We start from the raw sequence: 20,813 nt of genomic DNA, 5'->3' as shown, positions 1-20,813 counted from the left end.
CAATCAGTAATCAGTCATTAGTAATTACCTTAACTGTTAATCAGTTTATTTTGGGAAACGATGCCACTCTTTTCTCAGAAATAAACCGCTTCTCAATTTTTGCACTGGCTTTTAGGCGTCAGCAGACTAGCGATTTGTTTTCACGTTGGCACAACAGAGTGCATGCTAGTCGGTGGTTTTCCTTTCCTCTGCTATAAGCAACCCAATGGACACGCTAGTTTTACTTCCTAAGACGTTATCAGCTGTTTGTGACGATGCATTGTGGTTTAACGCCCAAAATCTAATCTTGGGTGTGGAAACAAACCGTCAGTGAAAATACATGTCAGAAGAGAAATGCCATCTGAAGCAAGGAGCTGGTTAATGTTAAAAAAGTTAAATATGGAAAAGCACTTTCAACTTCATAACTAATTAAATAGTACACAACCCTCATTCATACATAGTTAAAATATTTACATACGTTGTGTAAAACGACAAGTTGTCGTCCCAATCTGATGGCAAATAACCTTAAATCTCTCCCATTTTAGGTCAGGATTAGAAAAAATGTTTCTTATTGCTAAATGCAATGTACAAAAAATGTTTTGAGAATTATTTTGTTACTGTCTTTAAAATCAGAAGCTTAAATGCTCTAAGATTAATGTCCCTTCAAATCAAATCAGAAAAGTAACTTCATGCCTTCAGCTGTGTAACACTACACAGCAGTGCTGATGTTAACCTTCAGTCTTCCTTCTGCGCAGAGGAGAAGTCGTGTTGGTTTTATTCACCAAATCTTGTTTAACGTTACAGCAACATGGTCTTTGGACTGCCTGCGAGTCCAAGGAGAAAAACTGAGGAACCTTCAACACCTGTGTTGAGATGAAAACATTCTTTGTGTCCCTGGATGGAAAGACAGCCTTGAAGTCGGGTGGAACAAATGTCATGCAGAGATTCTCCGCCCACTAAGCTGAGGAGCGGGACATTCAGAACCGCAGGTCAAGGGACCCGGTCCGGTTCATTTGACTCACTGAGACTGAAGGCTACTAGTAAGAAGTCCCAACTTGGCTCAAGCCGATTTTTCAGCCATCAGAACCTATCAGACCGTGAAGATCTTCCTCTGGTGAACTCTTTTACTTTTCCAAAAAAATATTAAAAGTGGAATTATTTACATTTCCAGAGGAAGAGGCCATTTGATAGTTAAATCTTTAATCACTGCAAGAAGCTGTGTATGATTGTTCTCCAATCTTTCAAATTTCCTCCAGGTGCTACTTGATGTTTTCCTGCTTAATGACATTCGTTTTAATAACTAATGATTTATTAAGTATTTTTAATATACCCATAAAATGTATAATTTTTTTTCTTTCATGAGGTTTGCAATTAGGCCCCCTACCGAGGAGAACTTAAAACTTCAGACAGATTTTTAAAGTTGAGAGCAATGAATTATGCTTATTTTTAATGAGACCGAAATAACTTGTAACATTATCTGTGTATAATTACCAGTAGTGAGACATTTATTCCCATTTTCCTTATAAAAGTCATGTATTGTAGTGAGGTGATATGCACATTTTGTGGTTTCACTGAATCGTTCAGACACAGATGTGAACAGTCCAAACATAAGACTGTTTTATTATTCTATACTGCAATAAAAAAGTATGACTCCAGCAGATCCTTCTCATATATTATAATACAGATGCAGAATTGAAAGTTTATTCTTTTAACAGCCTAGTATTTTACAAGAAATAGATAACTAGTTGGAACTTTTGAACATGTCCTTAAAACAGGACATAAGTGGGCATGAATCCTTGGGCTCTACTTCGCCGTTAGTATCCATGAACAACCAGCCGAACAAATGAGGGAAGAGGAGAGAGTGGGTAGGGGGAGGGGGTGAAGTGGGGCTTTTAATAAATAAAACAAAAGTATTTTTTCTATCCTTTAACATATTATGAAACCCAAATATCCACTCCTAAAACAAAATCCACATACTATAGAGGCCAAATTTGTCATCTCTGAGTTTTTGTGGGAAGCGTTTCCAAATCAAACTGAAGCCAAAAGAGATCAACAACTCTGAAGAGTGCCGAATGGGCCTGGCAGACGGTTCATTCACCAGTTTGCTCCAGCTATAGGTCAGTTTGCAAGACAGCGGAAAACAAATAAACAAAAAAAATAATAATTGTAATGGAGAAAATGATTGATGGGAAACAATAATAACAAAAAAACATTTTGAAAATCAGGAGGGCTGGGGGTTTAGGTAAAACAGCTGCTGTTCAAACTGGATACAGTCACTGGGATTTGCTCGGCTGCAGTCCCTTTTCAGTCCTCCAAGGTTTCGATTTCCCCCATATTCAACCTCTCAGATGACGCATTCACAGAAAAACCTAACATTTGGAAAAAAAAGGAAGAAAAAAAAAAAAATAGAAGACTTAGCACAAAATGGCAATAAAACCGAGATGCTTTATTAATTTAATATCTGGACGTTTGAACTCACCTAAAAGGCTTGGGTCTGCTCGGACCATTTTCTGCTTCTTTTTCTTCTTCCCTGAGGTGACCGTCTCAAATCGTTGCTGCTGGCCACTTGTATGGTTGGATTGGTAGATGGCTGAAGATCCCATTCCACCCCACACAGAGTCCTTGAGCAGAAACAGAACATCAGACTAACGAGATCCCAATCATTACCCTGCAGGTGCCTTAAAATTACAAATTCAACCTCCTTAACTTTTGCTTAATTCAGTCAGATGTCCACCTCTCACTAAACAATCACTTGTCAACACATAATGTTAAATAAATGTGCCAACTCTTTCTGATTAGCTTTGGACTTTGACCTGGACGACTGTATTGGAGCTCAAATCTTCCATCTTGTTTGGATAAATTATTTTTTTCCATAACAAAGCTTATATTAAAATGTTGGGTTTAGTTGATATTTCAGTTTCCTGTCATTTGGACGTTCCCACATGTGAGAAACACTATGTACAAAATATCAGCTATATGGGTCTGAAAAATGTTCAGGTTGAGACTCCTTAAGATAAAGAACATTTTCCAGTTCTGCTGCAACTCAACCAGACTGGAAAAAAAATGCGTAAAGTTCATATTAAAGTGAGAAAAACGGATCAAGATGTATGACAGTTCTTTAAATGCCTCCTATTAATTCTCCCTCTTGCTAACTAGTTTGTTGCTTTTTCCAAAATAATAAAAAAAAAATACATCTAGTAGGAGTCAGATTTTAAAACAATAAAAAAACAACAACAAAACTGTTCAGGACTGAAAAACAATAATCTATTAATCTGAATTACTTATTTAGCTTTTTCATAATGATGCATTGCAAAATAAATAAATAAATAAATAAAAAATTTGCATGCAATGCTTATTTTAGCTGAACACAGCCGCTTTAGTCCTTTGAAATGTGTCACCCTGAATGAGTAACTATTCTCAGACAAAGACGTCTGATTACGTCAGATTTTGACCTGATTATAAGACAATTCATCTGGTACTCGAAGCCAAAAGACAAAATGAAACTTTTGGGTTATTGGATCATTAAGAAAATAAATGTTTAGGCCTTTCTACCTGCTGCTGCTGCTGCTTGGCTTGCTGTTGCTTCGGCAGCAACTGTTTCTGTTGATTAGCGTTCTGTTTGGCACGACGTTCTAGGAACTGCTTGGCAAAGTCCTTGGACTCAGGAGTGTCCCCCAAATAGGCCCTGACGTAGTCATGCACCTCATAAGGAGAATCCAATTCCTTCAGGAAGCATGCAAACGTTGGAACTGGCAGGAAGACAAATTGCACAATTATACGTCACTCAGGCCACCAGGACAAGGTGCATCATAAGGTGTGGCTGGAGCCGTTTCCTGAAAGAAAGAAATTGGGGTTTACCATCCAGATTGTTGGCTGTGTTGAGCGAGTGCAGGGTTTGCTCACACCACTGCATAAATGTGTCCTGCTGGCTCTTGCTGACACCCTGGAACAACTTCAGCAGCTTCTCCTCCTCGTCAACCTTCTTACTGGCTCGCCCACTCAAAGAGTTACTTAATGGAGAGGACAAAAGAACATCGGGTTACTGTCATATTAACTGTCACTGTAAGAAGTGTGTATTACTCATATCTTTCAAATAATCAGTCATGCTGTCCCACCACGAGCTCTGACTAAGACAATGTTTTAATTTGGCATCCTAAACAAGTACCTGAGGTTGGCGTTGCCTTTGTTGTTCTTCTGGGTGTTGCCTTTTTTGGTCGGGGGAGGCTGCTGGACGGCCTCCTTTATGGCCTCATCCCAGAAGCCCATGTTTGAGTTGTGGGTGTCGCCCCAGATGCTGCTGGAGTCGGAGCCCCAGTTGGTGCTGGTATTAACAGACCCCCAAACCGAGTTACTCAGCGATGTCTGTGAGGAGACACATGGTGCTTTAAGGTCAACAATGATTTTTCAACATGAGTCTCACGTTTCATGTCATATTTTCACAAAGTTGTCTGAGGCTAGGAGCAGGAGTTGATGGTTGCCAGAGCCACTCTTTTTTAGAAACGTGCAAAGTCACCAGCAATAAACCTTTGAAATATTTTCATATTTTTTCTTTAAATTTTAAAGAAAGGTCTGAATAAGTTGGATCCTATACTGTAAGTGCCAAATAATCTATTTTGCTGCACTAAAAATCCTGAGAATTTTTCAGCTTAAAACCTGACTAACCTACATTTAAACTCAACCCTTGGGTTGACCCTGGTGCACAATATGCTGAGAGAAAAAAAAAACATTCAAATGTGGAGCATACCTTTTTTATTTTTACACCTTTATCTGAGGCGCACAGCTTCAGAGTTCTAATCTTGAGAAATGGATGATAAAATCTGCCTGCATTCAACACCTGGCTGCAGAAGACAAACCTATACATGAAGTGGCTCTCGAACACAATTCTAACTATAACAATGTCTGACTTCAGAGGTGTGAGGTTATGAGTTATCTTTGGATTTCTGTGCATCATTTGGCAAAAATAATGACCTCCATGTTCATATTTAAACAACCTTCATGCTCTTTCCATCTGACAAACACCACAAACTGCTACATGGAGACATGCACCAAGTGTGAAGCAACAAACACCGATGATTTTAATCTGCTGGAGAAAATTACAGGGAAATCCAATTTCCATTAACTGCTACTTCAAAGCTTGAACAAGTGAAGTCATGACAAATAGCATGAAATAATAACTACCGCTATCAATCGATTAAAAATATTTGTCAGATTAATCACGCTTTGGGACTGTGATTAATCACTATGAGTAACTTTGTAAACTTGAAATACAAGTGTGCTCGCAGTTGTGCAAGCTCCTCTTGTCGCATTCCAACCAATTAAAATGCAAAAAACTATATGGATTTTTTTGGCTGCAGAAAGCAGGTGATGTAGATTCCTAGTACTCAGCAGCAGAAAACTAACTTCACTACACATGCATACAAGTAGCAGCAAACTTGTTCAGGGTACAACTGACAGATAAGGTACATGTTCTAGTTTCTAGGTGCTTTGCCCCTTTTTGATGCCACCCTGCGCAATGACTCATCCTAAACCAAAAACCTCCACTCACTGTATGCATATTTTCTAAAAACGTTTCATGCCTTGTCTGCAGACAAAGCATGTCTGAAGGTTCTCATTGTTGAAGGTTTTCATATTCAAGTAGGTTTAAATGAAGTCATTTTCTTCCTCTCCATTCATTTCCTCATACGTTGAGGCAACAGCCGCTTATCCTCATCCAGCCGAGCGACCGGTGCAAATCGTGGATGTGAAATTTTGAGCTTCTACATGTAGATGTGCATACACGGACTAATGATGCAACATGAGAAAGTTGAAAAATGTAATACTTTTGGTGCCGTCTGCGGTTGTAGAAAACTTCTCTTTCGCTGTTGTTCATCGCTCGTTTTGCGACGAACAACAAGCGAGACTTAAGAGCCTCTGTTGGAAAGAGGCTCTTAGGTCAAAATAATAACATTTTTCTGATTATGACAGCCCTATTATTATCTAAACAAAATTGATTGATGATCACAGACCTTTGACTGCAATGTCAGTGTGTTGAAACATACATGGAGAGATCAATTTAATACTTAATACTTCTTTCAGCACAGAAAGAGGCACTGACGACGTCACTAACTGAAGCTTGGTGTAACCTACTGTGTTACATACGGTTCTGTTTTGAGTTCGGGTCTGCTGGGTGACGGTGGGATGTTGTTGGTGTGGCTGCTCCTTCCGCTGCTTCATCTGCTGGGCCTCCTCCCTCTGAATCTCCAGCAACGACTTGGTGATAACGGGTTGCTTGGCTACATTGCCCCAACCAGAGAGCTTGGCATGCGACTGCTGGGCTTGTTGTAGCGCCTGCTGTTGCTGCTGCTTCAGGAGCTCTTGCTGCTGACGTCGCTGCTGTAAGGGTGAGAAGACAACAAAAGTGTTTTCAGCAAGGATAGGTCACACATGAAATTAATTTGTTACTCGAGAAATTGAGATGTCGCTGTGCTACCACAGACTGAGATGATCACAGCGAGTTTCTGATTCAAGTAAACCTGGGGATCAGCTTTTTGTGCAGCAGTGACCACAGCCTCTCATGTCGGCACGTTTCCTGCTAATGATAGTCGCCCCACTGTTACCAACTCAATCAGTGACTGTCTTCCTAAATTTTCGCTTTTTACAGATCAATAAATGTTTAATCACACTTCAATATCATAATTTCAAAAGTGATGCATCGCTCTGAGAGATTTTTAGGTAATTCCTGACTTTTCTAAATCTGTGCTTTGAACTTTGTGCCCGACAACAGTGAAAACTTTGAATTTTGAATATGGCTCCACAAAAAACAAATCCTAAATTAATTGTTGCCGTGATATTTATGTGAGCAACACATATGACATGTGGAGCTACCTGGTCCACAATAATGTCAGCTAATTATTTAAGTACAATGCATTCTGGTTCTCTGTGCCGGTGAGATACTTGGTGACACATAAAGCAGAATAAAAAGTTTCAGAGGGAAAAGAGCTTGGGTGGTGAAGTCATTAGTAAACTACATTTATGGAGTTTCATATGTAAAACACCACAAGTGTGCCACGGATTACTTTATCAAAGTCTTCTTGAAATGGAACTATAAATAATCTTTTCCCTCAGTAGCCGGAGAGACGCATCATAATAGGCCTCATATTTTCAGTCCCATGACTGAAATTAATACCCAATGTTTCATTTCCATTTTGGTGCCATTTGAGGGAAGAAGATATTTGTTTGGTCATAAGTCAGCAATAGTGACGCAGCGAAGACAAGTGGGGAGTTTGACTAAAGCAGATAAGCAATATCAGCTGGGTGGTCCTTTTTCATGGTCTCAAAAGATTATAATACTATACATAGCAGCAATGCAAATATCAGCCCAAATCTCAATAGTGTGGCATTCCTCATGAATATATTACTTATATTTTGATCCAATGCGCTTCCACCTTTCTTTACCTGTATTACACTGAGCTGTTTATCAGTAATCTCTCTGACTGGGAGAAACGAAGCAAAAAACACAACAGTTTGTTTTGAGAGTGTAAGCTAAAGGTAACATATTTATTTCAGGCTAAAAATGTAGAGAATTACAAAAAAAAGGAGGTAGAGTGTAACATCATCGTGGGTCTTACCTCCTCGCATGCCTGTCGTTCTCGCTCCTCCTCTAGTTTCTGGATCTCGGCCAGTGACAAGGCATTTTGTGTGTGGTTGTGGTTGGCTGACTGCTGTCCCCACTTAGAAGATGATGGAAGCTGCAAACCAGGACAAAAAGTTTTCTCAACATTTGGGACCATTTTGTTCAGTTTTTAACACCTAATGTCGGCAATGAGTCCTTACCTTCATCTGTGCGAGCTGCTGCTGCTGTTGCTGCTGCTGCTGCAGTCTTCTGAGGGCCTCTTGTTGCTGCTGCCTCTGTCTCTGCAGCTCCTGCTGTCTTTGGGCCTCCTGCTCTCTTCTTTTTTGCTCCTCCTGTTGCTGTGCAAGAGCTGCAGCAGTGGCGGCGGCCTCCTCCTCCGCTCGCCTCTTCTCCTCCTCGCGCCTTCTCAACGCCTCCAGTTCTTCTTGCTTTCTGCGCTCCTCTTCCTGATGAAGAAGAGAGAATTGCGTTTATTGAAGCATTTTTATGGAAATCACTGCTTTGAGAATTTATTTATTTACCTGTTTCCGAAGGAACTCTTCCCGTTTCTTTTTCTCCTCTTCTTCCCGCCGTCTTTCCTCCAATCTTCGGAGAGCTTCCTCCTGCGCCTTCCTCTCCTCCTCTTCTTTTTGCCTGCGTTGTGCCTCCTCTTGTTCTCTTTGTAGCCTCAGCGCCTCTTCCTAAAGATCCAATATTAAGTCAGAGCCATTAAAAAAAGTTACTCCTAGACTTTTCTCAATTTGAATAGACGGTTAAATTGCGCCACCTGTTTTTGCCGAGCCAGTTTCTCTTCTTCCAACCGCTTCCTTTCCTCCTCCTGTCGAGCCCTGAGAGCCTCTTCCAAACGTTTCCTTTCTTCTTCCTCCCGTTTTGCTCTTAAGTCTGCCTCCCGTCTCTCCAGCTCCAACTACGTATTTGAACATAAGTTAAACATCGGTACGATCAAAGATCATTAAAACATTTGAGTAGATTATATCGAAGGTGATGATCAACACCTTCTCTGTTGGCCATACACCAATCCCTCTAGGAAGGTGCAATCGCAACTTTTAAAGTAAATTAACTAAACATTCACATATTTTGTGTAGACTTTCAAATTTCCCATGCCATCACAACTTTTCTCCAAATCTGACCAACGTTTTCTGCAATTCCATTAATTGTTTTACCAGTCCTCTTAGCCCCCTTTTAAGTTAACTTCCTGTTTCATGACAGGGAGTTAAATGTGTGATACCAAATGGTAACATTTGCCCTTTTTTGCCTAACATTCTAAAGATGTTCTGTAGGGTTTGTTTATATTGTGTCTACAGTCTATGATAACTTGAATGACCGATATTGAAGTCTTCTTTTGCACTTTCAAATCTTGTCTTCTTTGGGAAGGTTATGTGCAGCAATTCAACTTTTTTTGCAAGACCAGATTTATGGCAAAAATAAAGCTTCAAAAGAAATTTGATGCAACCTTTTGAAAAACAGGTGCTGCGAAATCAGCCATTTTAGGCTGCAGAAAAAAAAAACAAAAAAAAAACATTGCAATATCCTGAAAGGACTGATAAACCAAAGACTTGGTGCAGGTGATCCAAGGGAGACCCTTGGATCACCATTGGTCCATATGTGAATTCATTGGACACCAATGGTACAATGAAAGGAACCGAAAAGGCACGGAAAACCCCGGCATGGAAAGCAGCTGCATTGTTATGGTTTTGGAGCAACGAGCTTCCTTCTTTAAAAAGTGCTTCTAGATTTTGGCTTGTGGTGACATTTATGTTTATACATTGTCCCTTTCTAAATAACTACTTCACAATGACTAGCTGTAAGGAGAAATACACTTAATATTCACCTAATATTAGCAAAATAAAAAAAAAATCAGCTTGATCAAATAATCACTTGTTCTTGTGAGCATGCACACACATAAGCTGAAACCTTGCTCCTGTCCAGATTTCTATTGTATATCATTTTAAACACATCAGCGATTTTTGTGAGAAACCTTGAGCCGAGTCACTGCTGTACAGTGTAAAAGTAGTTTTGCTTTTAAATATCCCGTCATCTCTGATAAGTAGGCAGGCAGACAACAGACAACTTTCTGTCCAAGTCTCCCGTTAAATTTGAGATTCTGTAATAGCAGAACTTTGCTTTCCTTAAGGCACATTTAAGCTAGCTCTGTAATAATGTAAGAAATATTTCACTGCTTAACGTCATTTTGCTCAAGAGTGAACAAATACTCTGAAACGACTCCATTCTGTCTGTACCTCCAAAGGTCCACTTCAACATAAACCTGTATCCACGATCTGAGACCTCTTGATGCAACGCGCACTCAGATTACAAACGAAATAAGAGAAAATAATAATGCAGCATGTTTTGACAAATCAGGGCCACTGACAAACATCGGCTAGCAGCTCTTATTTAGAGTCAGCAGAATTATCTACGCCTTTGTGTAGGAAAACAATATCTGGAATATATTGAGTAAAGAAGTTGTGAAATGTACATTTGTGTTATTTCATATTCCAAAATAGTACATCTGGGGAAAAACCATGTTGGCCTAAATTTAACACTGAGGAATCTTTAAATGCCAGAAAGAACAACTAAAGTCTGATGAGGTGATGCTTACCTTTGCAGACCTTGCCTTCTCAAACTGCTGCATCTGCTCAATAGTTGGAGCTTGTGCCACTGAGTCTATAGGCAAATCCCATACACTGCTGCCTTCCCATGCTGTGTGCAAGTAATAAAAAAATTATCTGTGTAACTGATTTGTTTCTGCAACAGCAAATGCAGCCAAACGCCAAAAGCAGAAACTCACTGCTTGTAGCAGCCTGTTGAAGGTTTGGTGTGCAGGAGGCCTGAGGAGAGGGATTCTGCATTTCCCACACCGAACCCGAGTCAGGGACTGGCAGGGATCGGGTAACAGGAGGTAGAAGACTGTCAGAAGCACTACAGAAACACAGACAACAAAAGAGGAAATTAATACACCACTATTGAAAATTGTGCCAGACATGTAAATCCCGACTGTTATCTTAATGTCAACGTGTGAAATATTGCAATTACAGACGGCTGTTTGGTTGCAAGACTTAGTAGACTACAGTATTTCAGGGTTTGTGTGTTAAATAAAATTTTGCATTTGAGCACATATATTAACGATTCTTTACACAAACACTTGATATAAGTCTTATTGAGTGAGTGAGATCAGAAAGCGCAGGAGAACGGTGAAGGTGTTGTGATGATTAAAAAGAAAGAAAGTGAGGAGAAAAATGTAGGTTAAACATAATCTATACTATAGATTATAAGATATTTAACACCATCGCAATGTTATGTTTTCCAGATATCAAACAGACGAACATAAGTTAAATATGGACTTAGAGCAAGGGAATTGAAAATGTTGGTAGCACTTTATTTGAAGGGGTCTGCATAAGACTGACATAAACATGATGGAATCTTCTGGTGTCATGAAGTGTAATTTGGTAAATAACACTTATAATGCAAAGTTGACACTTTTCATGCAACTTTTTACACCCCTTCAAAGTGTTGCCAAAATGTTTTTTTTTTAACTAATTGCTCCCAACCTTATCTTTAGAGCCTGGTATTGCTGCAGAAGCATGTTGATCTGCTGTTGGTGCTGCTGCTGCTGTTGGAGAGGAGCTGAGTTGAGCACTAAAGTTTTCTGCTGGGCCAACGCCTGGGCATACTGTTGCCTGTTCAGGAGCAAAACAAGAGACAAAGAGAAAGAGGAAACAAAGTCAGGAACTGAATAACTTAACATGTGATGGTAAAGGATTCAACTACATTATGGTGAGCAAGTTCTAATCCAGAGACAAGCTTCATTTGGCTTGTGTAGTTGAGAGCTTGGAAGCAGGAGGGACATGACAAGCATGTGCCTATAATTACAGCAAGACAAGGCCTAACAGGTACTATGCTCATTGTTAATCTATTCACTTAACCCACTCAATAACTGGGAACCCTCTCTGTTTCACACACTGGTCTATAGTTTGTATGGTTTAAAATGAAATACAGATGTTTGTACAGAGAAAGATAACACAACAAATTTGCTTGCTTGCAGAGAGAGTCTAACATACCTGAGGAGGTATTGATATTGCAGCTGCTGCAGCTGGTAAAGGTTGAGAGCAGTGAGCTCCTGCTGTCTCTTTAACCTCTCCTGGTCACCATCAGCCTGGAACACAGAGAAGAATAAAATAAGAACGGATCACAGCAGTGTCAAATAAATAAATAAATCAAATAAATGACTTATTTGCAATCCTAACATGTTCCTTAGAAAGCCTAAAATGTTGCATGCTCGGATTGAGATCAAAGCAAAGGCCTTATGTGAAGATTAAACTACATTGTTTTAATTTCTACCATCAATATTACATGTTCAGGAAACATTTCAAACTCTCAAGCTAAGAAAAAATGTTAACCAAATACCTTTAAAAACATCATGGGACAACAGTCAATTCAAAACAATTTTGCTTCATAAAAATATATTAGGAAATTGAGTGTACTCTAATGCCATCTACAGGTCACTGTCTGGTACTAGTAAAGAAAACGAAACCTGAAAAGCCTTCAAGCAAATTAGACTCACCACAGAGCTGCATAATTAAGTTCCTGGAAACTCTTGTTCCCCAACAAGCTCTATGTTGAAACTACCCATTGTTCGTTCTGGAGTTCTAAGAAGCATAACAGCCTCTGACAGCGATGCATAAAATATTAGTTTACAAGATATTATCAAGCCTTCATTTGTAAACATTTATAAAATCCAGAGGAGCTGCAGAGAGCATTCGTATTTATCAGCATTAGTAAGAAACGATAGAAAACATTTCAAGTCAATTCAATCGTGGCTAAGAATAGCTGGCAGAATGAAAAGGTCAAATATTTGTGAACAAAGCAGCTAATAATGCCTGACGAGAAATCAAGCAAATAATCTATATTTGGCTCCCAAGTTGGTAATGAAAATTTCCTCTCAGCTTGACTGTTCGAGAAAAACAGCGTGCTGTAACTCAGGCTTCAAGTTATCACTTCCCAAACGTTGCAAAACATTAGAGAGTCACTTGGATTTTGAAGGGGTTCCTACTTGTAGTGGTGGCGGTGCGGGGCCTGGAGTAAAGGGCACCCTCCCCCAAATCTTCATCATCTCTCCCAAAGGTTGGAACACTTCATCGCAGCCTCTTTTGACCAACAGAGACATGGTGAAGTAACCAGCCTGAAACCAGTCAGACATCTCGTGATTGCTGAACGGACCTGAGGATGTAAAAGTGAGGCGGGGGTCCAAATGAGACATGTTGCGAGAAAGAATGTGACGTTGAGATGTACAGCACATTGATCTCCCTGCCTTCTCACCCTGTATCTCCCCCTGTGGATCTTTGTAAAACCACTTGAGAGCGGCTTCGTGGGTAAGTGGCAGGCCCGCAGGCTTAGGCTTCTCTGAAGTCTTTGCTGCAAGTCTGTCATCATCCACCCCGCTGTCCTGGAGGTATGCTACCATCTTTTCTGCCTCCTAGAAAAGAATAATATATCATTTTTAACTCAGCCAAAAATATACACAGCTGTAGTGTGACATTATTCAGAACAGTATTTGATGACAACTTCCAGCAGAATTTGTGGAAACTTACTTGTTCAAAGTGTTTCAGACCCTCATCTTCATCAGTGTCATGCGTCACCGTGGTGAGTCTGCTTATAGGTGCTATTATATTTGATGTGTAGGGTAAAGCATTGTTTATTGCCACAGGGATTTCAATGGGTTTTTGCTGTGGTAGATGTACAGTGGATGACGGAGCAGAAACCTCTGCATGAAACAGACATAAGCAGAAAGTGTCAGTTGCAGGGGGCCTACTAAGTCTTGCAACCAAACAGCTTATTTTCGATAGGAAATAAAGTCCCACCGGGCAGGGTGGTGGAAATGTGGGCCATGGCATGCGACTCCAGGATGCTACTAGACATGGGAATACGAAGCGGTGCTTTGCAGGGCTCCGGTGGGAGCTCCAGGGGCGGGTGGCGCTCAGCTGGTCGTTCGGTCTCGTCGGTTCTGCTGGGATGGTTTGGAGACAAATTCTGAGGAGGGGGCTGCGACTCTGAGACTGCTGAAGCCACGGCTGGACCAAGAGACGGACCGTCTTCTGACATTCTGGCCGAGTCTGAAACGATTAAAAGAAGCACAAATTCACAAAAATGAATGAATCCGTTTTCCATTTCAGATATTTTTAACTTTTGTTTTGGCCCAAAAAGACAAACGGCGGCAGAAAAAAGGCTCTCGTTTCGCTCAGATAAAAGATATCGGAGCAGACGAGGCAAAGTGGAGAAGTTGGCTTATTTTTTCTTCCATCAACAGAGACGCTCTGTAAGCTTTTTAACAACACCGGGAGGGTCGACTTGAGTCAGCTCAAAAGAGCAGCTTTTTGTTCTCTCACCCTTTAAACTTCTGGTTTAAGTTTTTCAAATCAAAACAATTCAGACCCTCCTTAAAGATGACAGATGTTTTTTTTTATAAGAACAAATTGTAGCATCAGAAGATAAATTTTGTTTTAAAGACAGACTTCATTTCAAAATAAATGAATTTCTTGCTTATTTCTATTTAGGTGCACCGGTTTATGTAAAAGCAAAACTAAATCTAAAGTGATGATTATTTTACTGACCTTTTCGATCAGGTTCTCTTTTGGCTTCTTTCTCTGTCTCTTTGGTCTCCCTGGATAAAATATCTTCCTCCTCCAGACCTTCGTCACACTCTTCCAAAGGTCTGAAGTCGAGCTCTGCTTCTTCTGGGATTGGTTCCTTTGACGCTTTCTGATAGCAAAAGAGAGAATATTTAAACAAAAGCTGACACCAGCATTATCCCAGAAATCTCAATGCTGATAATTTATTTTCAAATGTGAAATGACAGGAAGTAAATATTTAACTGTTTTTCACATCTTACCTTTAGAGAAAGAAAAGCTCCTGAGGAATCAAACGTTCCAGCTTCTTCATCTGCGTCCTCCAGACACCACTCTGGTAAGCTGTCTCGCTCGTCCTCCAGGCTGCCGCTGCCTGACCTTGGTCTCCTGTAGCCGCGCTCCTCTTCTCTGGCGTCAAATGGGAAGCGCCGACGTTGGTCTGGATGTTCCCGCCACCCTGCAGACCGAGGCCCATCTAGGAAAAATGTAATGCAATCAAAATAAAACAAAAAAACAACTACCAATCATATGTTTAAACTAAAATAAAGTTAATAAAACTGGAGGGTTTCGTCCATATGCTGTGAGCATTTTGTGATAATGTAAGGGCAACCAAATCTTGGTGATAACTACAGATATTTTTCCATGGCAAGAACTGGAACAGAGGTAAGCTCTCGCTCACTTTTAGCTATCTCTTCAGCAAAGTACAATAATAAATAACATCTCAGAGTGTTTTTCACGGTTAAGTCTTAAAAAAATCCTTTGTGACGAGGAAAACGTGTAAATTTGTCTGCTCATTCTTATTTTTTTTATTTTTTGAGGCAGGCTTTTCTAATCAAATACAAAATGGCACATATTTTAATTTAAGAGTTTATTTTCCTAACTTAAAGAGAGACACTTAGAGAATCATCAGAGAACTGGAGTGAGAATGCCTATTGAATCTGTATAACTAAATCCTTATCAGTTCTCATTCACAGTGAAAAGTAACTCTGCTGGTTACTTTTATTTTATGTTAGTAGTGGAATATTATTCCACTTTTGAAAGTTACACTTTCAAAAAGATATTCAAAAACTCAGTTTTCATGCAAGTTTATAATCTTTGACAAAAGTGTACTTTTCACCCAATGATAAGCCCAGGGTCATAAAATCATAACACACCAATGCATTTATCAAAGATGATTCATCTAAGATAAATGTATAGGTGACGTGGCTCCTGCAGGGCCCACCTGGGCTCGGGAGACACCACCGGTCATTGTCCCGACGAGAACCTGCCAGGCGCCAGCCCCCCTCATCATCCTCACCGTTCTGATCGTCACGAGTAGTACGCCAGTTCTCACTCTCTGAACGCGTAAACTCGTGCTTCCTGGGTAGACCCGTCCCTCCGTCCTCATAGGTGCCCAGTCGGGCTGTAAAACGACCAGGCAGAAATGAAACAGGAATCATAATATAAACAACTAAACAATAGGCAACATGTAATTTCCCCCCAAATTTCCAGTGAACAACTTTAATTTCTGTGAAGAGCACTTACTGTGATTGATCTGAAAATGTCCAGGAGCAGCTTCTGATACGTGCAAAGAGAAAAACGAGTTGGTGAAGCAGTTTGTATGCCAAGATACACACACATTGATTATTTGAGCTACAAAATGTTAGACCAACCTGGGTCTTTTCGACCTGGCTTTTCAAATCTTCTATCTCCCCTGGTGGAAAAAAAGTCATCACTAAAAAGGAGCAGACCAGTCAAAAACAAATCTCACTGCACATTTGTATTGGTCAAAACAATGCTTGATGTTGCCACAAACACTTGACACCAGAAAATCATGTTCCAATACCTTTCTTCCCAGCTTTGAGAGCGATGGATTTCCCTCCCTCCACGACCAAAACCTTCCACGTCGTCAAAACTTCTTTGGTAAAACCCTCCGTCACCTCTTCCCCGCCCTAAAAGTTAAAAGTGCAGAAAGTAGGAGACAGTATTTTATCATGAATGGGAAATGAACGTAGTACACGTAAAGTGAGGCTGAAGTTCCGGATGCTTTGCCTAACAACAACTTTAAGCTGCTTATGTTACCAAAACACATGAATATATCCTTAGGACCTCTTTAACTCTGTAAAAAGAGGGAACTATCAAGTGAATGAAGTTGGTCTACCCCCAACATTTTCTTGTGGGTTTTGCACCACCACCTTTTTTTGAACAACAAACAACCATCAAGTAAGAATGACCATGTCTGTCCCAAAGTGCAGCCTGACAGCTAAACAAACAAACAAAAAAACACCAGATGGCCAGTCCACTCCTGCTTGTGACAAACTCCATCTTCAAAATCACATTTGGTTTCAGAGCAAAACTGAACACGTGGTGCTTGTTAGTTTATACAAGTCAATTTACTGTTAGTAATTGGTCAAGAGCACATGTGCTTAAGTACTGATCGTCAGCAGTGTATTTATTAAAGTTATGTTAAGACAGACCAACAGGCTGCCTCGCTATCAAATCGAAAACCACAGAGACAAAGTGCTTTAAGTCCTGTAACTGTGGCAAAAAAAAATTAAAAAATTAAAAAATCACCGTGTTTAAAAGGAAGTTTAGTCCTTCAAGGGATTGACGAGCTCAAACAGCTGAAGTTTAGGTATGCTGGGTAAGCACAACAACTAGAGTTGGGTACTGCTACACCCCGTGCTTCAAAGTGTGGGAAAAATGATGGGCTGCCAAAAGGAATCTTAACCATCTACTACAGTTGTTTTCTCTCTGAAGCCCCACAAGATCAGCGGCTCAGCAAATGAAATATGTGTCTTACATCTGCTCTTGAAGTCACTTATTCCACAGAGGTTTGACACCACAGCGTATGTTCTTGGTTCAATTCCTACCTCTACCTCTAGATGTACTTCGGCCTCTTGGCGCCCCAGCTATGGGCCCACCACCTCGCCCTGTCAGCCGGAGTACAGCTGCGCTGTTTACAGACATAGAAAAATTTCTCTGCAGATATAAAGAGGGGGAGGGGAGATGGGAGCAAACAGTGAATTCTTCAGATTGATCCTTTGCTCATACCTTTATGACTAATTTATGAATGAACCTAAATAATACATTTTTCTCACACAAAAAAAAAATCTTTTTGCAATCGACATTAATGTCCAACACATATCACAAAAATGTAAAAGCTTTGCACTCAATAGTTTTTACACAAATGTGTAACATTTGTTAAATATGAACAGACGTACAAATCTAATTACATCATAATTACAATGCCAAAAGCAAAACACACACAGATCCACATAGTTGATAAGTCAAACATGCATCTATTCTGAAAAGCTATCCAGGGGAAAACTCAGCACACACATAAATTTGGGGAAAAGGAAATGCAACTTTTAGCATTTTAAGAAACTTAAACAGCTCAAGTAAGTAAAGTTTATTATAGGTAACGTCATCGATTATTATTAGAAGTCGACATGATTGAAGCATCCCAATTATCAACTGGCCTAAAGTAGGTCAAGCCTGAATTGCTTTCTTAAAATGATGCTGAGAGCATTGTGTAATTTTGCCTCATGTCGTCCACCTCTTCTTCTCACAAACCAAACTTTTCGCCCTCCACCTTCTTGCAAAACTATTTCGTGACTGGTCAGAATTTTGTGAGTGTGTTTGTTTGTCAGTCCTCTTATTGCTTTCCTACCTGTTCTTCCTCCGTAAAAGACACGAGTGCCAGAGGCGGCAAAGGTTCTTCTTGCAATATGGGTAGAAACTCCTTATCATGTAGGTCTATAGGGATCTGGGAGAGAGGAAAATACATTTTTGTTTCTAAGAGATGCTAAACTAAGGAAAACATGCATCTCATCATGGATTTAACTTGTTTTTATGTAAATCAACACTGATGGAACGACGGATACAGATGCTGCAAAAATACTCACCTTGTTGTCCTTTACATAAAGTGCTAACATTTCTTCTCTCCCGTAACGATAGTCTGCAAGTTTATACTTTGGCAATGCAGGTGAGAGTGGGGGAGAAGTAACAGCATTGCTGCTTCCACCGCCACCGCCGCCCCCTCCTCCAGACAGGGCACGGAGCCTTGCAGAGAAAGAAAACGTTGTTAGGCAAAATGGTCCAAAAAAACAACAAAAAAACAAGAGAAAGCAGTGGGCAAGACTGAACGTGTGTTGCAGGAGCATCAAAAAGAATACTCATGTCAGAACAAAAACAATTATGACCGTCATCATGCTCAACCATTCATGTCTGTTTTATTACCATTCAGGTCCAAAGTTAAGTGTCTGGGTTTCGGCCATTTTTCCTTGACGTTCTTCAAACATGCAAAGAAAAAGAAGAGATTATCTTCAATTTATTTCTAACAAGTACAAAGATTGGGAATCAAACGTATTCATGTGTAGACAACGGTGCAAGATAAAGTTTTAGAAATAACAGTGATTTTAATCTTGTTTATATAACAGTTACAATAATTCGAAATAACCATTAACCATATTTTGATAGTTATCAGAATGGGAATTTACAATGATATTTTTCTCATTATAAATAAACTTAACAGTTATTGCATCCAAAAACAGTCCTCCTGAACTCATGAAAGTCAGATAAAGCTTTATTAAGATTAGGACAAGTTGGATAACAGTTTAAATACCAGCTTACTGATTTTAGTGAATTTTAGCCGTTCAAGACATAAGGCCCATCCCAAGAGAGCATAAACAGTTTAAGACTTCAATCTGCTATTTTAGGACGCCTCCCATGCAGGTCCACTACCTGCAATTGATAACAGAGGTGCCCTCATCTTAAACAAATAAGCTTTCACTCCTTGAAAAAAGAATCATGAACTGACGATAGTTATATATATTACATCAGCTTGACAGCAAAGTACTCCAATGAAAGGCTTCTTCAAATGGCAGGCACAAATGTTTACTACTGCCATATGAAATCCTGGACAAGTTAGTTAGTGTATTTGTCCACTTAAAGAGAATTGATAGACCAACTCAAAATGAGTTAGAAACATCTATGGGAAGTTACACATGTGTTTTGCTCATTTTGCAATGTTTACATAAATTGTTTCAACAGACTTTGCATGCCATGACTGAAACGGTCGAAAGTTGAAACAAAAACTGTTGAAATCGGTAAAAGACAACTCAGTGATTGGAGCAATACACTTTTGAGAAGAGCTCAAAGTTCGTCAGAGAATTAGAAGATACATTTGTATTTTATTGCTCCTGTTTATGATATAAACTTCAATCCCTAAGCGAAAGTTATTTGATATCAGGCATTGCGACCAATCCAGCTGCTTAACATCAGATTGCAGTTAACCATAAAGGGCTACGCTCGGTTTGAACACTGAAAGTTGCTTTAAAAGGTTAACAGAAATAACCCTCACTGCGATGTCAGGAGAAGCAAGTTAAGTTTATAGGTTCAACAATTCAACAGAAAACTTTATTTGACGTCAATCACGTTGTTATAAGAACCAAGCGTACAATAATATATAAATTGTAACTTAGCCGCGCACATGAAGTTAAAGTACTCTTTCGCTGCATGCTGTTACCTCAATGTATTTTTCCAACCAACACGAGAGCCAGTTGTGTTAGCACGTTAGCTTAAGGTTCTTTAGCCCAAGGGTGGAAAAGTATACGTTTGTCATACACAGGTATTTATACGTTGATAATTATTTCAATATTATTTGTATGTGTTTAATATATTTCACACGAGCACCACTGTACTGGAAGTTAATTTATATATTTAACCGTAGAAGCTAGCATGCTAACTGACTAGCTAATAGCTGCACGCGGCCCTCCCGAGCAGCCTGGATCCACAGCGGTGTTTCTTCGTGAAGCTGTACCGGATCCAGGACGACCTAACCCGAACGCCAACACACTCTATCTCGATGCTGCAAGGCCAAGTCAACATGGTAGCTTAAATAGCACCCCCAACCAGCTCCCGGCCGTAAGAACATGTCTCTTTCATATGGGACTTAAGTCAAATGTATAAATATTCCTGGCTGGTGTATGAAACTTTGGCTGTCTTACCTCTGGTGGCTGTGACAGCTCAGGGTTTGTATGCGTGTTGTTGAGTGGCTCTCTCTCTTCGTTTTCCACAAGATGGCTGAGTCTGGGTCACATGACAATACACATAAACCCGTATGCAGTGGACAGATTTGCTGACTAGTACAAAGTGGTAATGATTATTCCCCAAATGTGTCACATTCAGAAATAATAATAATAATAATAATAATAATAATAATAGTAAATGTAAGAAAAACACCCATTTATTTACTAAAAACTAAAAAATATTTACTAAGTCTGGCTGTAAAATTTGCATTCCTACCAATTTTAGTGTTCTGTATACAAGTATTTAACATTTTATCTGAAACATGTTCATTTTCATATTTCTATTTTTGGTTTGATTAATAGTATTTTAGTGTCTTGTTAAGTTTTTGTTTGTGTTTGTTTTTTACAGTGTTAACTCACCACAATTGTGTTTCCCCAGTTTTCCCCTCATCCATAATAGATCAATTTATTTATTTTACATGTTTGATTGATTTTTTTAACTTCTAAAAATATGTATACAAACCAAACAAAAATGCATGAAAAATATAACAATAAATTCCCCACAATGTGGAAAAAATTGAATGTTCA

The 20,813-nt window shown here is 39.6% G+C and overlaps 1 protein-coding gene across 6 annotated transcripts; it reads right to left on the bottom strand.

Annotated features, from left to right (window-relative positions):
• Positions 1–1,572: 1,572 nt before the first annotated feature.
• gigyf2 (GRB10 interacting GYF protein 2) lies at positions 1,573–20,304 on the bottom strand. 6 transcript variants are annotated; one of them, XM_088014642.1, is made up of 29 exons: positions 20,205–20,304; positions 18,436–18,487; positions 18,102–18,258; positions 17,867–17,962; positions 17,067–17,175; positions 16,040–16,145; positions 15,867–15,928; positions 15,739–15,771; positions 15,437–15,616; positions 14,478–14,689; positions 14,200–14,347; positions 13,450–13,701; positions 13,180–13,352; positions 12,908–13,064; positions 12,642–12,808; positions 11,650–11,744; positions 11,140–11,268; positions 10,380–10,510; positions 10,191–10,291; positions 8,358–8,498; positions 8,113–8,271; positions 7,792–8,037; positions 7,587–7,706; positions 6,106–6,351; positions 4,145–4,341; positions 3,838–3,989; positions 3,532–3,728; positions 2,459–2,600; positions 1,573–2,348 (listed from the first exon to the last, which is right to left on the bottom strand). In XM_088014642.1, exons 2-29 carry the CDS (start codon positions 18,471–18,473, stop codon positions 2,284–2,286), a joined length of 4,011 nt encoding a protein of 1,336 aa, XP_087870768.1. In that variant the 5' UTR covers positions 18,474–18,487; positions 20,205–20,304; the 3' UTR covers positions 1,573–2,283. The 6 variants fall into 6 exon arrangements, with proteins under 6 accessions (XP_087870768.1, XP_087870769.1, XP_087870772.1 ...); XM_088014643.1 differs by having other exon boundaries at positions 6,118–6,351; XM_088014646.1 differs by having other exon boundaries at positions 15,512–15,616.
• Positions 20,305–20,813: the final 509 nt, after the last annotated feature.

Source organism: Poecilia mexicana, unplaced genomic scaffold (assembly GCF_051168715.1).
Source record: "Poecilia mexicana isolate PSO_F unplaced genomic scaffold, ASM5116871v1 scaffold_17, whole genome shotgun sequence".
Taxonomy (NCBI): domain Eukaryota; kingdom Metazoa; phylum Chordata; class Actinopteri; order Cyprinodontiformes; family Poeciliidae; genus Poecilia; species Poecilia mexicana.
This window is presented reverse-complemented; position numbering and strand designations above follow the sequence as displayed.

Coding starts and splice junctions, on each gene's coding strand:
- gigyf2 (XM_088014642.1), bottom strand. CDS start 18,473: ATGGCCGAAACCCAGACACTTAACTTTGGACCTGAATG. Junction 14,690..15,436: donor GTGGTGTCTCCCGAGCCCAG/GTGGGCCCTGCA, acceptor CATTTTTCCTAG/ATGGGCCTCGGTCTGCAGGG. Junction 13,353..13,449: donor CATTTCCACCACCCTGCCCG/GTGGGACTTTAT, acceptor TGTTTCATGCAG/AGGTTTCTGCTCCGTCATCC.